We start from the raw sequence: 25,094 nt of genomic DNA on the forward strand, positions 1-25,094 counted from the left end.
CTCCTTCATTTGGGTGTTGCTCCAGATTTCCAGCATCTGCAGAGTCTTGTGTCTTCATCACAACAAAAATGTTTTACCGGGGTTTCTGGATCTTACATTATAATAATAATTACAAGTGCAACTCCATCAACTGGAATTGGCATTGATTTATTATTGTCATATATACCAAGATACAAAGAAAAACTTAATTATCATGCCATCCATTCAGATAATTTCAAACCAGAAGTACATTGAGGTAGTACAAGGGGAAAGTAAGATTGAAGAGATTAAAAAGTAGCTCTGCCAGCTGATCTGCACAGGATTGGCCAAGGACTCCATCCAAGCCAGATACCTTCCTCCCTCAGTTTGCTTTCCAGAACGCTGATCTGATACCTACAATAGTGTCTGTGGGTACGAGTGCATTGAAGGATATTGGTGTCATTTCATTCATCTTCTGTTCAAAAGGTTCATAAGATGCAGTGAGCTTTAGTCTACCAGTTTAAATTATAGTATCTTTAATTAACTTTAAAAGCACCATTGGATGCTGGTGGTGCTATTTAAAAGCAAGTCTTTCTTTGTTTTTATGGCTGAGAGCTTTAGGAATGCTCATGTGCACAAGAAGGGGAAATGTCAGCTTGGCATCTGCTCCTTGCATCCCACACTCACATCTGTTTCCTTATGAATCTTGGCAATAACTGGCTCTGTGTGTATTTCATCAATGTTACAATGCAGACACTCCACCGCATAGATAATACTTCGACCAATATATTGCCTCTATATTGGAAAGAAAACTTCATCTGCAAGCTTTCTGTTGAAATGCGTGGAGTAGGAAGAAAAAAAATCTAAAATAATTTACTCTTAATTCCAAATTGTTCCAGTTGCACAAAATTCTAAACATGTTTGTACTTTGGAATTCTGTTCTGTTGAAATAATCTCTCTTTGTCATGGTCCGGTCCATGAAGTCTGCATTCCGATTCACAGTCTGGTCCATGTTCCTTATTCCAGGTTTTCCAGTTTTCCCCAGTTTCTGTTGAGGCCGCTGATTCACGTTTGGGCTGGCTTCATAAATACCTTCAAGATTCAGCCCCTGGCTGTGGCTGTGGTTTTGGTTGGCTGAGCGTGGAGAGGTGAGCTGGGAGTGTGTGTTGGAAGCAATGGGTCGAGACGACTGACTGGAAAATGGCAGAGAGAGAGAACATCAAGGAAAGAGCCAAGCTGTTAAAGGAAGTTTTTGGCGAGAGTGGAAGTGAACTAGAGATGGAGGTTGGCGGGAAAGAGGAATGGAATGGAAAGAGGAAGAAAAGAAAGCAGAGGTACGGGATATCAAACTCTGAGGAGTCAGCGGATGATCAAAACAGGACAGCAAAACAATGGAAAGGAGATGAGGTTAAAGTAATTATAAAACTAAACGAGGACGGGGAGTCTTTTGGTGATTGGAACCCGATTTGTTTGACGAAGATGCTCAACAAAATTATAGGCAAGATTAAAAGAGCAAAGATTTTATGAAATGGATCGCTATTAGTGATTTGTCGGGATAGTGCTCAGCAAGGCAAAGTGATAAGATTAAATAAAATAGACGGCATATAAGTACAATGCTCAATACTCAACAATAGAAAGTGGACTAAAGGAGTTATTTCGGGGATACCAACAAAAGTTACTATGGATGAGATTAAACAGAACAGAAAAGGAGCAAAAATTATTGAGGTCAAATGTTTGAAAGTCACAAGAAACAGGAAAAAGTGTGATAGTTTATCGGTAATGATTAACTTTGATGAAGAGAGATTGCTAACTAACGTTTACTTTGGGTATATGTGTTATGTGGTTAGAATGTATATACCACCGCTCCTAAGATGCTATAAATGTCAGAAATTCGGGCACATTGCAGCGGTCTGCAGAGGAAAACAAAGATGTGGGAGATGCGCTGGAAAACATGAATATGGGAAATGTGAAGCGGGAGTTAGGCTGAAATGCTGCAATTGTGGCAAGGAACACAGCGCAGCTAATTGAGGGTGCATTTATAGCAACAAGGCGGCTGAGATACAATATGTAAAAGTAACTCAAGGAATCAGTTATGCAGAGGCAGTGAAAGAATTTGAAGAAAAAAAGGTTGTCAAGCAAACAAATACAGGGAATAATAAACTGTTGAATTGTGAGAGATGTAATATGAAAAATAAGGATACACTGACAATGAGTAGAAAGGACTTCATACTTTTTAATGTGGATGCAATTAATTGTTCAGCGCAAACAAGCAAAAGAACTGAGAAAATTAATATTATCGTCAAGGAAAAGGAATTTGTTGCAAAGTGAATTACCTACATTCAGATTATAAAATGAAAACATGGAAGCAAATGAAGAAGAACTCCAAGGTCTCAGTAAACAACTGCAGGCTATGATCCAAGAAAAGGAAAACCTGAAAAAGCAGATAGACTTGGAAAAACAAGAAGTTTAAAAGTATAACGTGCAATAATTACTATTCTTTAACAAGATGATTTTAGTCTTACAAGTGATGTAGATGAAATCAATGTAATTGAGGTAATGCAACTATACGAAAACATGTGACATAATTAGGGAAGAATAGCAGTTTGCGGCATTATCTAATAAGCGCAATCAATCTTCAAATATAAAGTTGCAATACAAAATGGTGACGCTCAAATTTTAAGGTTACAATAAAATCAACGTTTATTCAGTCTGCAGCTGATACACTGAGGTGAACAGTGGATTTACCCCAGCACAATGGTAGACCATCCACCAGGTGGGACTCTCTTGCGCCTTACTGGTTCAGTTTGAGCAGACTCTACTGGCCCAGGCACACACTCTCCTTTCTTTCCCTGGGCTTCCATTTGGTTTTCAGTTTCGGAGGAACCTGAGCTATTTTCACCTTTCCCAGTTGCGATATCCGGAGTTTTGGGAGGTATTTCCACAATGTCAAAGATGCCACTTGCCTTGCCACCAGGAGGATTTCTCCGTTGCTTTCGATCAGGTGTTTCAGTGGTAGCTGCTTCAAAGATACCACTACTTTTTCCACCTGGCGGGTTCCTTCTTCTAGCCACAGGTTGATTTTGCAATGGTGGCCCAAAGATATTGGATGCGGTTTTGCTTGGACGGGAATGCACTGGTTTGGCATTTTCCTCCAGCCCCAATGAGATACTGGATTCACCACCTGGAGGCTGCATCACCCTGGAACTGCTGCGATCCTTGGAGTCCAGGTCTTGGTTGGTGGTTGTCTTGCTCATGTCTTCCGATCCGCAGATGAGATACCAAACTATTGATAGGTATAATAACCACCAGGTTATTACGTACATTTAGGCTGCTATTGATACAATACCCAAAGGAGTCCTGTAGAGGTTACATCTGATGATGCTATGCCATTGTTACACTTCATGATGTCAGCAAACATCACAATGAACTCAAGACCTGCTTAAGGTGTGTGATTAAAATTAGTAGCCTCCAACCTGATGGCATGAACATTGACTTCTCTAACTTCCGCTAGGCCCCACCTCCCCCTCGTACCCCATCTGTTACTCTTTTTTATGCACACATTCTTTCTCACACTCTCCTTTTTCTCCCTCTGTCCCTCTGAATATACCTCTTGCCCATCCTCTGGGTCACCCCCCCCCGTCTTTCTTCCCGGACCTCCTGTCCCATGATCCTCTCGTATCCCCTTTTGCCAATCACCTGTCCAGCTCTCGGCTCTATCCCTCCCCCTCCTGTCTTCTCCTATCATTTTGCATCTCCCCCTCCCCCTCCAGCTTTCAAATCCCTTACTCACTCTTCCTTCAGTTAGTCCTGACAAAGGGTCTCGGCCTGAAACGTCGACTGTACCTCTTCCTATAGATGCTGCCTGGCCTGCTGCGTTCACCAGCAACTTTGATGTGTGTTGATTAAAATTATCGTCCGGTCTGCAGAAAAGTATCTTGGTATTAAAGGAATTAGGTGGAAAGAAGTCAAAGAAACGCTGAATGGAGAATCCAACAGTTCACAGGCAGGGGAGATAGAATCTTAATGGCAACATATTTATCGCAAATGGTCAAGAATTTAAGAAATGTTTCAGAACTTAAGGAAAATCCTCAGATTATATGGTTGAAGCCCAGGGTAAATGTACAGAACTCCAAAAACAAATAGCTGCACCCGACAAGAACAACTGTGAGTTGGAAAAGAGATTGGAAAACGGAGGAAATTATTACAAGGATACAAAAAGAAAAGGAATTTGTTGCAAAGTGAACTATCTACATTCAGATTATAAAATGAAAACATGGAAGCAAATGAAGAAGAACTCCGAGGTCTCAGTAAACAACTGCAGGCTATGATCCAAGAAAAGGAAAACCTGAAAAAGCAGATAGACTTGGAAAAACAAGAAGTTTAAACGTATAACTTGTGATAATTACTATTCTTTAACAAGATGATTTTAGTCTTACAAGTGATGTAGATGAAATCAATGTAATTGAGGTAATGCAACTACACGAAAACGTGACATAATTAGGGAAGAATAGCAGTTTGCGGTATTATCTAATGAGCGCAATCAGCCTTCAAATGTAAAGTTGCAATACAAAATGGTGACGCTCAAATTTTAAGGTTACAATAAAATCAATGTTTATTCAGTCTGCAGCTGATACACTGAGGTGAACAGTGGATTTACCCCAGCACAATGGTAGACCATCCACCAGGTGGGACTCTCTTGCGCCTTACTGGTTCAGTTTGAGCAGACTCTACTGGCCCGGGCACACACTCTCCTTTCTTTCCCTGGGCTTCCATTTGGTTTTCAGTTTCGGAGGAACCTGGGCTATTTTCACCTTCCCCAGTTGCGATATCCGGAGTTTTGGGAGGTATTTCCACAATGTCAAAGATGCCACTTGCCTTGCCACCAGGAGGATTTCTCCGTTGCTTTAGATCAGGTGTTTCAGTGGTAGCTGCCTGAAAGATACCACTACTTTTTCCACCTGGCGGGTTCCTTCTTCTAGCCACAGGTTGATTTTGCAATGGTGGCCCAAAGATATTGGATGCAGTTTTGCTTGGACGGGAATGCACTGGTTTGGCATTTTCCTCCAGCCCCAATGAGATACTGGATTCACCACCTGGAGGCTGCATCACCCTGGAACTGCTGCGATCCTTGGAGTCCAGGTCTTGGTTGGTGGTTGTCTTGCTCATGTCTTCCGATCCGCAGATGAGATACCAAACTATTGATAGGTATAATAACTACCAGGTTATTACGTACATTTAAGCTGCTATTGATACAATACCCAAAGGAGTCCTGTAGAGGTTACATCTGATGATGCTATGCCATTGTTACACTTCATGATGTCAGCAAACATCACAATGAACTCAAGACCTGCTTAAGGTGTGTGATTAAAATTATCGTCAAGTCTGCAGAAAAGTATCTTGGTATTAAAGGAATTAGGTGGAAAGAAGTCAAAGAAACGCTGAATGGAGAATCCAGCAGTTCACAGGCAGGGGAGATGGAATCTTAATGGCAACATATTTATCGCAAATGGTCAAGAATGAAAGAAATATGTTTCAGAACTTAAGGAAAATCCTCAGATTTTATGGTTGAAGCCCAGGGTAAATGTGCAGAACTCCAAAAACAAATAGATACACCCGACAAGAACAACTGTGAGTTGGAAAAGAGATTGGAGAATGGAGGAAATTATTACAAGGATACAAAAAGAAAAGGAATTTGTTGCAAAGTGAACTATCTACATTCAGATCATAAAATGAAAACATGGAAGCAAATGAAGAAGAACTCCGAGGTCTCAGTAAACAACTGCAGGCTATGATCCAAGAAAAGGAAAACCTGAAAAAGCAGATAGACTTGGAAAAACAAGAAGTTTAAAAGTATAACGTGCAATAATTACTATTCTTTAACAAGATGATTTTAGTCTTACAAGTGATGTAGATGAAATCAATGTAATTGAGGTAATGCAACTACACGAAAACGTGACATAATTAGGGAAGAATAGCAGTTTGCGGCATTATCTAATGAGAGCAATCAGCCTTCAAATGTAAAGTGCCAATACAAAATGGTGACGCTCAAATTTTAAGGTTACAATAAAATCAATGTTTATTCAGTCTGCAGCTGATACACTGAGGTGAACAGTGGATTTACCCCAGCACAATGGTAGACCATCCACCAGGTGGGACTCTCTTGCGCCTTACTGGTTCAGGTTGAGCAGACTCTACTGGCCCAGGCACACACTCTCCTCTCTTTCCCTGGGCTTCCATTTGGTTTTCAGTTTCGGAGGAACCTGGGCTATTTTCACCTTCCCCAGTTGCGATATCCGGAGTTTTGGGAGGTATTTCCACAATGTCACAGATGCCACTTGTCTTGCCAGCAGGAGGATTTCTCCGTTGCTTTCGTTCAGGTGTTTCAGTGGTAGCTGCCTGAAAGATACCACTACTTTTTCCACCTGGCGGGTTCCTTCTTCTAGTCACAGGTTGATTTTGCAATGGTGGCCCGAAGGTATTGGATGCAGTTTTGCTTGGACGGGAATGCACTGGTTTGGCATTTTCCTCCAGCCCCAATGAGATACTGGATTCACCACCTGGAGGCTGCATCACCCTGGAACTGCTGCGATCCTTGGAGTCCAGGCCTTGGAAGGTTGTTGTGCTGCTCATGTCTTCCGATCCGCAGATGAGATACCAAACTATTGATAGGTATAATAACCACCAGGTTATTACGTACATTTAGGCTGCTATTGATACAATACCCAAAGGAGTCCTGTAGAGGTTACATCTGATGATGCTATGCCATTGTTACACTTCATGATGTCAGCAAACATCACAATGAACTCAAGACCTGCTTAAGGTGTGTGATTAAAATTATCGTCAAGTCTGCAGAAAAGTATCTTGGTATTAAAGGAATTAGGTGGAAGGAAGTCAAAGAAACGCTGAATGGAGAATCCAACCGTTCACAGGCAGGGGAGATGGAATCTTAATGGCAACATATTTATCGCAAATGGTCAAGAATTTAAGAAATGTTTCAGAACTTAAGGAAAATCCTCAGATTTTATGGTTGAAGCCCAGGGTAAATGTGCAGAACTCCAAAAACAAATAGATGCACCCGACAAGAACAACTGTGAGTTGGAAAAGAGATTGGAGAATGGAGGAAATTATTACAAGGATACAAAAAGAAAAGGAATTTGTTGCAAAGTGAACTATCTACATTCAGATTATAAAATGAAAACATGGAAGCAAATGAAGAAGAACTCCGAGGTCTCAGTAAACAACTGCAGGCTATGATCCAAAAAAAGGAAAACCTGAAAAAGCAGATAGAGTTAGAAAATCAGCAATCTTAAAAGTATAATGTACAATAACTACTATTCTTTCTTTCTTTTTCAATCTTTTTATTAATTCCATAGAATGAAAACATAACAAAGCAAAATTACAAGTAGTAAGAGATACATTGTTACATTTAAGATGAGTAATTGTAAAACCAAATAGTGAAAATTAACAAAGCTCCCAATCGTGCAGAATAATAGTGAATAATACAAAGCAAAAAAAAACTGAAGAAAAATTTATTATTTATTATTTATGGTGCAACTGTAATGAAAACCAATTCTCCCGGGATCAATAAAGTATGACTATGACTGTGACTATGACTATTACCTCAATTACATTGATTTCATCTACATCACTTGTAAGACTAAAATCGTCCTGTCTCTCCCTCGACCAAGGCTCTGCGTTCCTGTCTCTCCCTCAACCAAGACAAGGCTTCGGGGTCTCGTCCAGTCCTAGCGATGATCCAAGAACCCCATCCTGTCCAAGCCATGGCTTTGTGTTCTTGTCTTGTCCATGTGTCTCGCCCAGCCCAGGAGTACCTTGCCCAGCCCAGTGCTGAGGTTCCCTTGTCCTGTCCAGGAGTTTCACATCCAGTCCTGTTGCCTCTCCTCATCCTGTAGGCACGTCTTGTCGTCACTTAGTTCTGGAGTCCATGCCCGAGTCAAGTCCTAGGTTTTGGGTCTTTGCCCAGTCTCTGGCTCGGAGTCCATACCCAAGCCTCGAAGTACCCTCGCCTTGAGGATCCCGAGCCCCAACATGCCCTCGCCTCAGGGAACCCCAGCCCCATCATACCCTCGACTCGAGGATCCTGAGCCCCGTCATGCCCTCGCCTCAGGGAACCCGAGCCCCGTCATGCCCTCGCCTCAAGGAACCTGAGCCCCGAAATGCCCTCGCCTCGAGGAATCTGAGCCCCGAAATGCCCTCGCCTGGATCCAGGGTCTGAGCCCAAGTCAAGACCCAGGTTTTGGGTCCTTGTCCAGTCTCTGGCTCGGGGTCCTAGCCCAGGCTCCTAGTTCCAAGTTCCATGTCCCCATTCCACTATCCTAGACAAGTCCTAGCCCAGGCCCTGTATCCTTGTCTCATCCAGGGCCTGTGTCATGTCCAGCGTCCTTTCTTCCCCTCTCCCCTTGCTTCCTTGTCACGCCTAGTCCTGTTCCTAGTACTTCAGTGTCTGTGTCTTGCATTTGGGTCCGCTCCCAGTGCCCCCCATGTTACACTTTCTGCTTTAATCACAAACAATCATTGCGCTCCTCAGAGTCAGTTTGCCTCTGTAGGGAGAAAACTTATACTGAACCCAGCCAATAAGTGTTTGCTTTACATGTTTCGGAGTAGATCCTCTCAATCATTGTGCATTTCCTGTAGGTCACAGCCATTCCTGCAAGCCCCTATCCCTTTTTGTCTCTTTTCCTCAAGAAGTCTATTTTCTATCCATTATTATTTAACAAAAGTTGCCATTTGCTTAACCTTCTTATAAGCTCAGGAGTGATTGCATTATCCCTCTGCAGCTCTGAATTGCGATAGGTGAGTACAGAGAGGGTATTTGAGTTATCAACGCAAGTCTTCGCTAGCTGCGACGCACTTAAAGCTCCACCAACAGCAATCTGTGCCTTTTTGAAACTCAGATTCTCAACAAGCCTAACTGTTGGAAACAAGACAGCTTTGGGTCACATTGAATTGAATTGACTTTATTACTTGCATCCTTCATACACATGAGTAAAAATCTTCATGTTACGTCTCTGTCTAAAGGTGCAATATGCAATTTATCGTAATTTATAATAAATATTATGTACAACAGGATGGTCAATATAACACAGAAATACAGTTGTGTCAGCATGAATTAATCAGTCTGATGGCCTGATGGAAGAAGCTGGCCCTGGCTTTTGTGCTGCGGTACTGTTTCCCGGATGTTAGCAGGTGGAACAGTTTGTGGTTGGGGTGACTTCGGTCCCCAATGATACTTTATGCCCTTTTTTACACACCGGTCTCTGTAAATGTCTTGAATAGTGGGAAGTTCACATCTGCTGATGCGCTGGGCTATCCGCACCACTCTTTTCAGAGTCCTGCGATTAAAGGAGGTACAGTTCCCATACCAGGCAGTGATGCAGCCAGTCAGGATGCTCTCAATTGTGCCCTTGTAGAAAGTCCTTAGGATTTGGGGGCCCCTACCAAACTTCCTCAACCGTCTGAGGTGAAAGAGGTGCTGTTGTGCCTTTTTCACCACACACCTGGTGTGTACGGACCGCGTGAGGTCCTCAGTGATGTGGATGCCGAGGAACTTAAAACTATTTACTCTCTCAACCCCAGATCCATTGATGTCAATAGGGGTGAGCCTGTCTCCATTCCTCCTGTAGTCCACACCAGCTCCTTTGTTTTTGCGACATTGAGGAAGAGGTTGTTTTCTTGACACCACTGTGTCAGAGTGATGACTTCTCCCCTGTAGGCTGCCTCATTATTACTTGAGATTCGGCCAATCAGTGTGGTGTCATCAGCAAATTTAATTAGCAGATTGGAGCCATGGGTGGCGACACAGTCATGAGTATACAGAGTGTAAAGGAGGGTGCTTCGTACACAGCTCTGAGAGGCACCTGTGTTGAGGGTCAGAGGGGCTAGGTGAGGGAGCCCACTCTTACCACCTGCTGATGATCTGTCAGGAAGTCCAGGATCCAGCTACACAAGGCAGGGTGAATCCCCACCTCCTCTTTGTACCCCATCCCTTATTAATTATTTTTTTTCTTTCCCTTTTTTTCTCTTTTTTTTCTCCCTCTGTCCCTCTCACTATAACTCCTTGCCCATCCTCTGGGTTCCCCCCCCTTTCTTTCTCCCTAGGCCTCCCGTCCCATGCTCCTCTCCCTTCTCCAGCCTCGTATCCCTTTTGCCAATCACCTGTCCAGCTCTTAGCTCCATCCCTCTCCCTCCTGCCTTCTCCTATCATTTCGGACCTCCCCTCCACCTCCCACTTTCAAATCTCTTACTATCGCTTCCTTCAGTTAGTCCTGACGAAGGGTCTCGGCCTGAAACATTGACTGTGCTTCTTCCTATATATGTTGCCTGGCCTGCTGCGTTCACCAGCATTTTGTCTGTGCGTTGTTTGATTTTTCATGCTATGAATCATAATATGTGAGGTCCATTGGGCAAAAGCCACAGATTAAACCCTGCTCACTTTACTCTGGCTGAAGATTCCACTAACTTCCTGTCCCTCCTCAACTTCAAGGTTCCAGCAAAGTCAATATGGAATAATGACCTTGCCACATTCACACTTTCTATCCTTCTCTCCACTATGCCAATCTGACCTCCTATCTGCCCCACCACGAATGCAGAGCATTCTCCAGTTTATCTGTATCTCCTGCTCTCCTTTGATTATTTACCTCTTCTCTGGCTTTGTGTTTGGTTGACTCCTTGGATGGGGTGGGAGGTGGGGACGAGTGCAATATATCCAAGTCAAAGCTGTATGACTATGTGGGTTGGGACAGGGACACAGGAAAACTTTGAGGGAATATAGTAAAAATAGCTGCAAGCAATGGAAATCTAAAATAAAAAGGTTAAGAAATGAAAAGAGAAGCTAGATACAATATCTGTCTTTTCACTTCTTCCCTTTTCCAAGATCCAGAGACCCAAAGAGTTCTTCTAGGTGAAGAGTAATTTCCTTCTACTGATTTGAATCTGGTGAAACGCATATGGTGTTCACAAAGTGGTCTCTTCTACATTGGAGAAAGGAAAGTGTCTTCAGATATTTCAAGAGTGAAGGAGAGGCGAGAGTAGATTGGACCACCTGAAAATGATGCTAGAGAGGTAGTAAAGGAGGACAAGGTTATGGTGGACAAACTGAAATTATTTTGTGTTATTCTTCACTGTGGAAGACACAAGTAGTATGCAAGAAGTTCAAGTGTGTCAGGGGTAGAAGTGTGTGAAGTTACCATTGCTAGGGAGGAAGTGCTTGAGAAACTGAAAAATCTGAAGGTAGATAAGTCACCTGGACCAGATGGTCTACACCTCAGGGTTCTGAAAAAGGTGGCTGAATAGATTGTGGATGCATTAGTAATAATCTTTCAAGAATCAATTGATTCTGGCATGGTTCTGGAGGAATGGAAAATTGTAGATCTCACTCCACTCTTCAAGAAGGGAAGGAAGCAGAAGAAAAGAAATTATAGGCTAGTTAGTCTGATCTCAGTGATTAGGAAGACACTGGAATCGATTGTTGAGGATGTGGTTTCAGGGTACTTGGAGGCACATGATAAAATAGGTCAAAGTCAGCGTGGTTTGCTTAAGGAAAAGTATTGCCTGACAAACCTGTTGTAATTCTTTGAAGAAATAACAAGCAGGATAAACAAAGGAGAATGGGTGAATGCTGTGTATTTGGATTTTCAGAAGGCAAGGTGCCACACATGAGGCTGTTTAATAAGTTAAGAGCCTTTCCTTTTTTACAGGAAAGATATAGCATGAATGGAGCATTGACTGATTGGCAGCAGACAAAGAGTGGGAATAAAGAGTGCATTTTCTGATTGCCTGCCTCTGACTAGTGATGTTTCACAGGGCTCTGTGTTGGGACTGATTCTTTTTACTCTATATGTCAATGATTTGGTGATGGAATTGATGGCTTTGTGGCCAAGTTTGCAGATGACACAAAGTTATGTGGAGGGGCAGGTAGTTTTGAGGAAACAAAACAACTTAGAACAACTTAGACAAATTAGGAAAATGGACAAAGGAGTGGCAGATGGAATACAGTGTCAGGAAGTGTGTGGTCATGCACTTTGGAAGAAGAAATAAAAGCAGAGTAAATTTTCTAATTGGAGAGAAAATTCCAAAATCTGAGGTGCAAAGAGACTTGTTAATTTACAGGCTGAGTTGGTGGTGAGGAAGGCAAATGCAATGTTAGCGTTCATTTTGAGAGGACTAAACTATAAAAGCAAAAATGCAATATTGAAACTTTATAAAGCACTAGTGAAGCTTCACTTGGAGTATTGCAAGCAGTTTTGGTCCCTTATCTAAGAAACGAAAGGATGTTCACAAAAAAAAGGCTTGTCATTTGAGGAGAATTTGATGGCTCTGGATCAGAAGAATGAAGGGGGATCTCATTGAAACCTATTGGATGTTGAAGGTCTCGATAGAATGGGTGTGGAGAGGATGTTTCCTATGATGGAGGAGTCTAGGACAAGAGAACTCAGACTCAGAATAGAGGAGCATCCATTTATAAAGAAGATGAGGAAGAATTTCTTTAGCTGGAGAGTGGTGGATCTCTGAAATTCATTGCTACATGCAGCTGTGAAGGCCAAGTCTTTGAGTATATTTAAGGCAGAGTGATAGGTTCTTGATTTGTCAGAGTATGAAAGGAGATGGGGAGAAGGCAAGAGATTGGGGTTAAGAGGGAAATGGATCAGCCATGAGGAAATGGTGATGCAGACTCGATGGGCCACATGGCCTAATTCTACTCCTATATCTTATAGTCTTATGATCTTATGGAAATTTAGATTGGTTGACTACTTTGTGCAGCACCTGTGTTCAGTCTGCAGGGGCAACAGGGAGCTGCTTATAGCTTGCAACTTTAATTCTCCATCTTACTCTTTCTCTGAGCTATCTGTCTATGGCCTCCTTCACTATTGCAATAAAGCTGAATGGCACCTCTGAACTTTCTTCTGAATTCTACAGGGAACTTGCTTTCTCTGCATCAGAACATACTGTTTCTGTTCTAGATCACCCATCTGTAATTCCAGCTCCATTGCACAGCCAGACCTCCTGGGAATCTACCAAAGCTCTTCGTTTATCAGCTTTTGCCTCCCTTTCTTCAAGTTTGTTTTCTCTCTCTATCTCTCCTTTCCTCTTATGTCTGTCTCCCTCTCTTTCACTCTCGCTATCTCTCGCTCTTTCATTCTCTCTCCCTTTTCTCCATTTTTTCTCTCTCTTTTCTCTCCCTCTTCCTCTCTCTCTCCCTCTCTCTCTTAATGGCCACCTTCCCATCTTTTTTCTTTAATACCCATATGAATCTATCAACTGAATGAATCCAGCTACTGCAATACTACCTCATTCGACCATATTCTTCAATTTTGTTTCTTGTCTTCTCCCATCCCTTAAGAAACTTTCTTCCCTTTTCCAGTTTAGGGAAAGGATCTTTGATATAAAATATTAAATCTCCATCCACAGATGCAGAGTATTTCCAGCATTTTATATTTTTACCTTAAGAGGATAGATGGGTCGAGTGAATGGGTAAGGATTAACAAATGGGACATCATGCAGAAAAATAAGGATTCATCCGCTCTGGTGGAAAAATAGAAAAACGGAGTTCTTTTGAAGTGATTGAAAGATTTGGTGTTCAGTGGACCTGGTGTCCTTGTTCACAAATCATTGAATGTTAACATGCGGATGAGGTAAGCAATTAGGAAGACAGATTCTAAGAGAATTTGAGTACAATGTAAAAGCATCTTGCTACAATTATGTTATATTTATGACTGTCTGGGCTCATTCCCGACCGCCAGTGTTGTCTGTGTGTTGTTTTCACATTCTTCTCTGACTATGGGGGTTTCCCAGTGCTCTGGTTTGCTTCCACATGCAAACAATGTCTGGGTTGACAGGTTAATTGATCACTGTTGATACCTCTATCGCAGATAGGTGCCAGAGGGATCAGTAAGGAGATGAGTGCAGTTAAGTGCTTGATGGTCCGTGCAGATGCGATGAGCAGAAGATCCTGTTTCCACAATGGACTACCCCATTATGCTGGTCTCCCTACCTGAGTAAGTATTAAACTTGTAATAGAGTGAGTGCAACAAAGCCTCGCGGGATGGAGGGCTTACCATATGAGGGGAAGTGAAGCAAGCTCTGCCTTTATCATTAAGCCAGTGATTCCCAACAGGGGTGGTATGTGTCCTAAGGGGGTGTTAGGGGAAATAGAAGTTGTCGGGGGTGGGGGGATAGTAGGCGGCACCCTAACTTGAGGCACGACACCTGACCGACCATTAGTAAAGCAGGCACTTCCAAAAAAAAAAGGATGAGGCACTAGAACAAAGGAAGAGCCATAGCTTCGCAGGCGGTGAGCACTCGGAGTCACAATACATCTGAAACTCGGCAATCTCATCCAACCTTATCAACCAAACAGACAAAATTTGGGGTGCATAAGTTAGCAACCAGGGTGCCCAGCAGTTCACCTTGACTCGTGGCATGGAATGGGTTCATGCAATTTAACAGTTGGTAAGCCAAGTACACCCTCTTAACTTTCTCTACAGATCTATGGAAAACAGGTCACACAACAATACAGCACTGGCTGGAACCAAACGGTGAAATAGAGCCAATAGGTGAATATGCCAACCCCATGGATGTCATGGTCTGGTCCGTGATGTCCGCATTCCGGTTCATGGTCCGGTCCGTGGACTCAGGACTCTGGGTCTTCCTGCTGTCCTTTGTTTGTTTGAGTTAATCATAAGCACCTGATTCCCATCTTTGGGCTTGGAATATAAGTAGCCTTGGGGTTGAATATGGGTCGCTGGTTTGTCTCGTCAGTCCCCCTTGGAGCAACCTGCTGATGGAAGGCTAGTGAAACCATGCGTGATCTCTATGCCTGGCTGGAGGACCACTGCTTCATGGACCCTTGTTACCACTCGTCAGAGTAGTCATTGTGGTATGGATTCAGCCGTTTCTGTAGTCAGCCAAGGTTGCTGGCTGCCCCGAGACTCAGAGCCACCCTGGATTGAGCTCCTTTCCTGTCCCTTGCCTCTGTCGGGTAAGCCAGGTGGATTGCCGTTACCCTGCGGTTGGTTCTGTCCCTTCCTGTCCTTTGCCTCCGTCGAGTAAGCAGGCCATTTGATGTTACCCTGCGGTTGGGTCCGTCCCTCCCTGTCCTTGCCTCCATGGGGTGAAGTTCCACATCCTGCCCAGGAGAAGCTCCAAGAACCCAAGCCTCGAAGATCCCAAGCCTCAAGCCTCAAGAGCAAAGACCTCAGCCTATCTCCAGGCTCAGGCCTCTGGACCCCAGCCATGTCCTGTCCTGAAGCCATGTTATGTCCCTGCCTGGTTCTGGGGTCCGAGCCCGAGGTAAGACCCTGGTTCTGGGTCCTTGTCCAGTCTCAGGCTTTGAGTCGAAGCATTGTCTCCTAGTCCATGGTTTCTAGTCCTGATCCCGCTTTCCCTAACAGACTCGATGGGCCGAATGGCCGACTTCTGCTCCTTTGTCTTATGGTCTAAGTCTGCGTTCTTGTCCCTGCTCTTTGTCTGTATCCTGTCACGTCCCTACTCTAGTCAAGTCCTGTTCCTTATACTTCAGTGTCTGTGTCTTGCATTTGGGTCTGTTCCCAGCACCTCATCGTGACAATGGATTCCTCTTGAGATGTTCAAAGCAGCCTCAGCTTCATGCATGTGGCTAAGAACCATCTTTGGGGATTATGAGACCTTGTGTGATTGGTCAATTGGGCTAACTGGAATAATATAAAGGTAGCTTGCCGAACACCAGCTTTATCCTGACTAACATTCAGATTCTAATCTGAATCCTTGTCAGTGTAATTTTCACTGTTATGGTTGCCTTTATCTTTGTTTCACCTTTATTTTTGTGTTAATACCATCATTCCACCCATGTCAACTTGCTGCTGTTGTCAACATCCTACAAGCGTTCCCAGTTTGTGTTAATTTTTAATTTTAATTTAGCCCTGTTAGTGATGGATAAATATGTATGGTGCGATTTCTATGAGTCTGAAGGTGGTGAAGCCTTGAATTCTAATCCTGCTGAGAAACAGAAACTACAGAAAGTGCGTCAATGCCATGTTATATGCCTGGAGTATGGTTTTATTCCATTCCTGTCAGATCAGCGACACCACATGTGTCTTATTTGTAATACTGTACTGTATAATGAAGCCACGAAACCATCAAGATTGCAGGAGCACTTCTATAAAAGACTCCCTGAAAAGGCTACTTATGGTATTACTCAGTTCCAGAAGATAAAAGAAGCATTTGAAAAGCATTGCACACTCAAGTCATTTGCTGAGAAAGCTAAAAATGACCTTAATAGTGGTCTCATTGCTTCTTATAACATTTCCAAAATGATAGCAAAGTGTGGAAAATCTCATACAATTGGTGAAAGGTTAATGATGCCTGCTGTATCAGAAGTGCTCACCACTGTTCTCAAAATAGATACCAATATTTTAAAATCAATTCCCCTGAGTAATAACTCTGTAGCTCATCATATTGACAAAATGAGTGAAGACATTGAGTACCAACTATGCACAGAGCTACAAAAAACAAATTTGAGATACAACTAAAATCTGAGTCAACTGTGTGAGACAACAAGGCATTGTTAATGGCATATGTATGGTTTATCAAAAATGACGAAGTTTATGAGGAGATTCTCTTTTGTAAAAAGCTGAAAACAAATATCAATGGAGAATCTATCTACAATGAGCTCAAAATATATATTGAGGATAAAAGTATTCCAATTAGGAACATGATTTCTTGTGCAACAGATGGAACACCATATATGACAGGTCACCATGCTGGTTTAGTGGCATTTATGAAAAAAGAAATTCCAAGTCTGTTTGCAATCCATTGTGTAATTCATCGTCAATATCTCGCAGCCAAAAATCTCAGCCAGCAACTTCTTTCAAGCATGACTTGTAATATCTGCTATCAACAAAATTAAAGCTCATGCATTTAAAGAGCAGAATATTTCACCAATTGTGCCAAGATAATGAAGAGTTTGAATGATTGCTTCTTCACAATGAAGTGCATTGGCTGTCAAAAGGCTGCTGCTTAAAATGTTTCTTTGATCTTTTTGACACTGTGGTTGAATTTTTGCTCAAAGTCGACAAGAGCTTGGGAAACAAGATTGAACTTTTACATGGAGATGTGGCATACCTAGCTGATCTGTATGACAAAATGAACATTTGAAATATGTAACTGCAAGGTGAGAATTTCAACTTAATCCAGGCAAGAAGTGCAGTGGAATGTTGATCAACGGGAATCCAAGAGTGCTGTATGTCACGATGGGAAGTAGGAATAGATGAAAAAAAAATGAAAAGAGGTGGGTGGAATGCTGTTGAGAGGCTGACCAGGTGGTTGTGGCTTCAGGAATAAAGTCACCTGGCATTTGTAATAGCTGCCCATATACCAGCTCTGCCATGGACAACTGGAGGTCATCTTTAGGAGCAGTTCTGAGGCCCAGCAGGACTCGTGGGAGATGATCATGCCAACACTCATCAGTCAGGGAAGCCCTCAGAGCACACAGGCACCTGATGGTAGCCCCTAATAAGATCAACTTTGGAAAAAGATGAATTTTCCATCAAAACATGCCGAAAAGTCTTGGATGTGTGGGTCTGGGTAATGATCAGGTGTTGTGGCCTCGTTAAGACATCGGTAATCACCACATGGACGGCAACCACCATCGGATTGGGGGGCTATTCGACTATCGTATAATACCAAGTCTCTCCATGTTGGTAAACAGCCTTGCGATTGCCAGCTTTTCTGGGTCCAGTCTACACACGCGGGCATGGACTGGTGGGCAAGTTGTGAAAATATGGTGTTCAAGCCCATGTTTTGTGATTTTTAGTGGAGAATGTGGGCTTGATGAGCTTTGGAAATTCAGCAAGCAGTCGAGTAAAGTCACTTGTGCTTGATAGAGTTGTTGCGGGGAACTTACTTGGGGGGGGGGAGGGTAATGACCCAAAGTCCTTGACATCCACAAGGCAGTAGTTCTTAAAATTGGTTTCCACACCTTGGGCACAAAGAAATCTGCATTGAGCAGAGGTCTAGCCACTTTAGCTAGGAACATTGCCCTCTGAACCTGCTGTGTCTCAAAAGTCTGGATCCTGCTGCTATTGGTGGTCTCCAGTGAGAATTCATCACTCTTTCCTTATGATCAATAGGCAGTGCTGGCAGGACACTTCAGCACTGGTGTCACACAGGAAGCATCACCCTGAAAGGGTGTCTGTAATGACTAGTAGATGATCCTAGCAACTGAAACCCATGGTGTTCACAGACCTCTGATGTCCCGATGCGCTGGCACTGTTGAAACTGCAAGGCGGTCGGCACTTCCTAGTGTTCATACCAAAGCGAGCACAGTAAAAACACAGGCCTGGTGTCGCCTGTTTCTTAGCCTTGGGTATCCTTACGTTGAGGGCCTTTTTGACTGGGCTTATTGAGATAGAGAAACGAGGAGGAATTATTCACCATTGCCTAGCTGAGTGTAGACTATCAGCCATCTTAGCAAGCTCCCTATAATCCTTCAGGGGTGCATTAGCGAGGGCTATGCAAACTTCATCAGGCATTTGCTACATGAAGAGATCTTTAAAAATAAAACAGGGTTGGTGATTTCCTAGCATGTGGTCCATTAGCTCCAAAGACTTAGCATGGCTGAGGCCCAGGCAGGAGAGCAACTGTTTGGTGTTCTCAGAAGCGGAAAGTTTAAAAGTCTGTAAAAGGCGAGTTTTCAGCGATCAGTATTTATCATGTTCAGGCAGGTGTTCTAGTAAACTCACCACTCTCACAGCCTTAGAGTTGCTGAGCAATACTACCACATAGAAATCTTTGGTGTTGTCAGCAGAGATTTCTCACAGAGCAAGTTGGACCTCAGCATGTACAAACCAAATGATGGCATTTTGCTCCCAAACTCCGGCAGCTGCATTGGCTGACAAGTTCAATAACTCTGGAATCATCCTAGAGCATCAGGATCACCAATGAAGGTTTTTGCAAATGAAAACAGCATGAGGCGTTTTATGTTTAAGAAGAACCATAACAACTCATTTATTGCACTCCAACACTGAACACAAAGTGGGGTAAAAACCTAATGTAATTATGTAACCATGTCAGACCAGCCTCTTAAACTGAAATCCAAACTCAATGTCGGTGGTTGTGAATTATTTACATTTCACCCAATTACACTACCCGACAAATGCATTAATACATAAACACTCATATGAAATTTGTGGAAATTCGTTGTGGCTATCCCTCGAGGTCGAGGATGATGGTCTTCGTTCTGAAGAAGTGGCCCACAGAGCAAAGACGCCTGTGCGTGTATTTGTTTAACGTGTACTTGATGTTGCACTCCAAGAAACACATGCTACTTCACAAATCAACCAACTGATTCTAATGGCATGGAAACCACAACGATTGGAGCTGATGGATTTGTTGCAGCCTTCATCCGCCTTCACAGCCGTTGAGTTCGAAGTAACTTCGTCCACCTGTTCCACCGTTGAGGTCTTGGTTGGATTGTCTTTTGTCAGGGACCTCACCCTCGACCTTACCGCCATGGGTGACCCTACCAGGTGCATAGCTCCAGGCGGCATTGCTCTCGGGATCACAGGACCACACAAGCTTCTCCACCACGACAAGGTGACAATCCACGGAGAAGTGGAAATTATGTTTACCTTGGTGGGTGTCTAGAAATGACAGCCAAGTTATCAAAATAAAGGGTCCATCACTCAGAACAATGGTAAGAAGAAATTTTTAGCGCAAGTATACTGATCTCTTGGAATCTTTTACCTAATAGAGCTGTAGTTCGGTCACTAATTTTTTTAATTGAGACATTGTCTGAGAATGTCATGATTTTTTGGCTAATAAGGAAAATGCACAGATATGGGATTGAGATAGAAGTGTGGTGATGAGGCAAAAAGCCATCCATGATATTGTTTGTGAGGAGATTGCATGTTCTCCCCTCAACCTTGTGACATTCGTCTGAGTGTTGCAGTTTCCTCCCACATTCCAAAGACATATGGTTAGAGTTAATAAGTTGTGGCACCAGAAACTTGACAACACTTGCAAGTTGCCCAGCCCAATTCTTATTGATTTGATTTGATACAAACAATGCATTTCACAGTATGTTTCAATGTACATGTGACAAATAAAGCTAATTTTTAAAATCTGCTCTAACACTTTGGGGATTCAGTGCAGATTCCATGGAGGTACCTGCAGGGACTAGAACAAGCAGCTGGAATCTGACCCAAATGTTGGTTGGGGAGGGAATTATCCCCACCCATTTTCCTGAGCTCAAAATATCCACTTCAAGATCCCTAGCAAGCAATTGACCTGCTGGGCCAAATGATACCAATCACCCACAGGACAATGTTCTTTTTGCACTGAAGTTTAATGAATTTAATTATAGATTGTACTGTCAAGTAGCAAGTGGTTTTGCCTAGAAACTGGAATTCTAATTTTCTGTGTTAGACATGTGACCACTGAAACATCTCAAAAAGTTACAAAATTGGGCAAAAACATGCTAAAAGCAATGGAAGCAAAACACATAAAAAATGCTGGTGAACGCAGCAGGCCAGGTAACATCTATAGGAAGAGGTACAGTCAACGTTTCGGGTCGAGACCCTTCGTCAGGACTCTAAAAGCAATGGGGTGTTTGTGCAGGAGGAAACGACAGAAGCCAGCTTAGTAAAATTATATGAAGAGGTCAGGGCAGAAGAGAAGGAAAAGTGGAGGAGAGAAGCAGCAAAGGAGGGATCAGATGGGTGCTGGACACACGGGGAGGAAAGGGTCGTGGTGGCCCCACCCTGTATTAGGCAGATACTACTAAAGTTATATCATGGGGCGATGCATCAGGGAAGGCAGAGCATGATCACAGCCCTCCAGCAGGACTGGTGGTGGCCAGGGATGGGCGGGGATGTTGAGAAATTCTGCCACTGTTGTATCATTTGTGCCCAGCATTACCCTGGTAAGGGCAGAAAGCTGCAGCTGGCCAATCAGCCTTGGTCGAGGAGACCCTGGGAAAACATCCAGATAGACTTCACAGGGCCCCCGCCAAAAAGCAGGGGGAAGAGCTACTATCTTAGTAATTATGGATCACTTCACTCGGTGGGTAGAGGCTTTCCCAACAAGGGACTGCACTGCCCGCACTGCTGCATGGATCCTAGTCAGGAAATCCTCCCAAGGTGGGGAACCCCAGTTCAGGTGGATTCAGATCAGGGAGCACATTTCACGGAGAAAGTGATGAAGGAAATGTGTCGACTGCTAGGGATTCGACAACGGTTTCACGTACCCTACCACCCCCAGAGTTCAGGGATGGTTGAAAGGATGAACCGAACAATCAAGAATGCATTATCCAAAGCTATAGCTGAGACAGGAAAGACATGGGTTGATGTATTACCAGGAATCCTGATGAGATTGCGTGCAACCCTGAACCGCACGTTGGGTCTCAGCCCCTACGAATTATTGACGGGGCGAGCAATGCGACTCCCTTATGGGGTAGTTACGGGTTGTGGGGAGCCTGGGGCTTACAGGGATAGAATGACCCAATATGCGAAAGACCTTTGTAACCAACTTAAAGTATTAAAGGACCGAGCGAAATAACAACAGCGAATCGCTGACCAGAGAGAGCCAGAGGGAAAGGGGATAGTTCTTCTGCAGCCCGGCAACCAAGTTATGGTGAGGGTGCTGCCGGAAAGTCCAGGGTTTGCCCCCAGGTGGATAGGACCACAGACAGTACTCTTAACCAATGATACGTGTGTCTGTGTACAGACTCAGCGAGGCAGCCAGTGGAAACACTGGACTCAGGTTAAAGCAAACAACTCACCCTCTTGTTGCTCCCACAGACAGAGTGGGGAACCAAGTGTACTCAGTAACCATGTAATTACAGAGAACCTAAGAGAGGAACACCAGCTGGCCATGCCAGACCTGACCACAGCTGATGAAAACATACCCGGAGAAAACGCAAAGGCAGAAAACGCTGAGAGCGTGGCAGAAGACACTGAGAGCGTGTTGGAAAATCATGAATAGCCTGCTAAAGTGTGATGATGATGGTACTCTGTAAAGAAGGCTGGTTGCTGAAGGTAGACAATTAATTTTATAGCATAGTATAGAAAATTATTAGGAAATAGACGGGGAGAGATTTTTGAGTTAAAGCAGAAACGGCAAGTCCCACCACTTTGACGGCATTTCAGACTGCACTCGACATCTGAAAGCAGGCACCCCGAGTCTGAGGAGCTTGGCCCTTTTCAGCAGTTGGGCCAGTGATCGACCGCACAGTTTGGAAGGGGGTGCCACTGGGGAGAGGTCCTTGCAGACATTTACGTAGAGGCCACCCCAACCCCTTCCTGTACATCGATGAGAAGGCCTGTGGGTGCTCCTTGAAGGAGAGTTTCAGCGACCAGAGGATAAAGGGCTGAAGACAAAGGAATGTGATTAAGCTGCAGTCAGCCTGCAGGGAAAGAACCACAGGCACACAAAAGGAGCCGAGTTTTCTAAAGGCTTGGAACAGCCTCTCTGCTTAACATTTGTTAGGTAGTGATTGGGGAATGCTAGGATAGATATCAAGGTACATAAAATTGGGGGTGAATTTTGAGACAGGGCATTTTTGCTGCCCTATTTGAGCAGATCTTCCTAGGTTGGCCTTTCCTGGTACAAATTAAGTTTTTGTCCAGGAGGGCCAAGAGGAGGGACTGTTAGAGTGAGTTTTTGGGTAGATGATTCATTTACACTTAAATGACTCTGGCCACCAGTCTTCTGTTTGACAAAGTACTGTAGATTGAGTTTACAACAATGCATTTCCTAAAAGCTGTGAATATCAGAATACTAGCCAGACGCCGCGGATGGAAGTGTGAAGTTTACAGGTCGATTCGAAGACAGCCTTATCTATACTTTATTAATTGTCCTCTATGTTCGCACATAAAATACCAAATAAATGTATTGTGGATTTGAGTTGCACTCCTAAAGGCTGTGAGCACCAACCCAGACATGTTGACATCGGGAGGAAAGGATGAAGTCAGAAGGTGTGATGTTTTGTATGTAGCTTCAAAAGGAAGCATTGTCTATAACTTTGTAAGTAGCGATTGCCCTTTGTGTTTAGCATATAAATATCGACCCCACATTGGGCTAGCAGACCTTTCTACCGAAAGCGTCTCTGTCCGTATGATGCCTGCTGTACCTTGTTGTGTCGAATAAAGAAGCTGCTTTGTATCTACCAGTAACTCTGTCTCTCCAGTGATTTCATCTACGCAACAACAAGCCCCCTGCTCTGCTCGCTTTACACTTACGACTGTGTGAGTAAGTTTGCTGATGACACCACTGTCATCGGCTGAATCAAAGGTGGTGACGAATCAGCATCTAGGAGGTGTAAAAACAACAACCCCTCACTCAGTGTCAGCATTATTGACTTCAGGAGGAGAAAACTGGATGTCCATGCGTCAGTTCTCATCAGAGGATCAACTTTAAATTCCTTGGCGTTATCATTGGCCCAGAACGTAAGTACATTATGAAGAAAGCACGGCAGCGCCTCTACTTTCTTAGAAGTTTGCAAAGACTCAGAATGACGTCTCAAACTTTGACAAACTTCTATAGATGTTTCGTGTAGAGTATATTGACTGGCTGCATCACAGCCTGGTATGAAAATACCAAAGTCTTTGAATGAAAAATTCCACAAAAAGTAGTGAATATGGCACAGTCCTTCATAGGTAAAGCCCTTCCCGCTATTGAGCATGTCTATACAAAGCATTGTTTCAGGAAAGCAGTATCAATCAATCATCCAGGCAATGCTCTTTCTTGCCGCTGCCATCAGGAAGAAAGTACAGCTATCAGGCTCTTGAACCAAAGGGGATCACTTCACTCAACTTCATTAGCCATATCATTGAAATGTTCCCACAACCTATAGACTCACTTTCAAGAACTCTTCATCTCATGTTCTCAATATTTATTGCTTATTTATTTATTATTAATATTTCTTTCTTTTTGTGGTCTTTTGTACACTGGTTGAATGCCCAAGTTAGTGAAGTTTTTCATTGATTCTATTATTGTTATTATTCTATTATTAATTTATTGAGTATGCCTGCAAGGAAATGAATCTCAGGGTTGTATATGGTGATATATGTGTATTTTGAACTTTGAGGTAGGCGAGAAGTTTTATGTCTTGTTCCTGTATGCTGTTTGTGCCCAAAGACTCCAGTTTTAGAAAATGATTATTGACATACAGTAAAACATAATTGTTTTGGCATAGGTTCAGTGTATTTTGAATTACTTTTGAATGACTCTTTCCAGTCCAGTAAAATACCAATGGGCTCAGAGCAGTTACCCAGAAGCTTTCCGTTCAAACAGAAGCTCAAAGAGCAAAAGGTGAGAAAGAATAAGTCGCCATCTCAATTATTTAATCATGATACAAGAACAACATTCTGTTTTTTTTCTTTGAAACAATATTGCCTTTCATGTGTCTTGGAGATGGGACATTGTGAAGGAAATCAGAAGAATTAGGACCAATGTCGTGCAAAAAAAATCATTAGTTGCTCCACAAGACTCTGATGACCTGGGTGGTTTCACTTTGGTTGCGATGACCTGAGGTAATTGCCAGTGATCTTGCAAGGCAGTCTCCATGTCCCCAACAACTGCTGTCCAGTTGTTCTGGAAATTATTGCAGATTTCATACTCCAAATCACCCTCATATGATTCTATTGGGAAGCTTGTAAAAGCGATGGGCAGATGAGCATGGAATCAAGCATTGCTGATTACCTAATAGGCTGCTATTAGGATGTACAAGAATTAGGGAAAAAATGGACATTGGAGCAAGACAAATCACACCAAGCATATCATCAGCATTACTGATGTTCCTGAATCCTATAAACCAACAAGAATGCAATGTCACAACCACGGTCTCTGCTGTGGGTTTTATGTGCCTGCGCAGGCGGGCCGTGGAACAGGTATGGCAAGCTCGCTCGTGAGTATACGTGTTCTAGCTAATTACTGTTCCATTATGGTGGTATTTAACTCCCTTCTTTCCATTCTCATCCTGTTGAGACTTGACCAAAAGTGCAGCAAAGTTTACTCTCCCTGCTTAACCTCATCCTTGTCTGTGAAAGAGGACTACCAATTCGACTGATGCTGGAAAGTTATTGTTTCCAAACACAGTGTTGGCATTTAACTTTCAGTATGAGACTTTTAGTTAACAGTTG

The 25,094-nt window shown here is 43.2% G+C and overlaps 3 protein-coding genes across 3 annotated transcripts; all 3 read right to left on the reverse strand.

Moving 5' to 3' along the window:
• Positions 1-2,699: 2,699 nt before the first annotated feature.
• On the reverse strand, positions 2,700-3,212 carry LOC134340786 (jupiter microtubule associated homolog 2-like). Its single transcript, XM_063038301.1, has one exon. It carries the CDS (start codon positions 3,210-3,212, stop codon positions 2,700-2,702), a length of 513 nt encoding a protein of 170 aa, XP_062894371.1.
• Positions 3,213-4,611: 1,399 nt separating this feature from the next.
• Positions 4,612-5,124, reverse strand: LOC134340747 (jupiter microtubule associated homolog 2-like). Its single transcript, XM_063038221.1, has one exon. The coding sequence runs from the start codon at positions 5,122-5,124 to the stop codon at positions 4,612-4,614; it is 513 nt and encodes a 170-aa protein (XP_062894291.1).
• A 951-nt stretch (positions 5,125-6,075) lies between these two features.
• On the reverse strand, positions 6,076-6,588 carry LOC134340909 (jupiter microtubule associated homolog 1-like). The gene has a single exon (XM_063038497.1). It carries the CDS (start codon positions 6,586-6,588, stop codon positions 6,076-6,078), a length of 513 nt encoding a protein of 170 aa, XP_062894567.1.
• Between the last annotated feature and the right edge of the window lie 18,506 nt (positions 6,589-25,094).

The sequence above is a fragment of the Mobula hypostoma genome, chromosome X2 (genome assembly GCF_963921235.1).
Source record: "Mobula hypostoma chromosome X2, sMobHyp1.1, whole genome shotgun sequence".
Classification (NCBI taxonomy): domain Eukaryota; kingdom Metazoa; phylum Chordata; class Chondrichthyes; order Myliobatiformes; family Myliobatidae; genus Mobula; species Mobula hypostoma.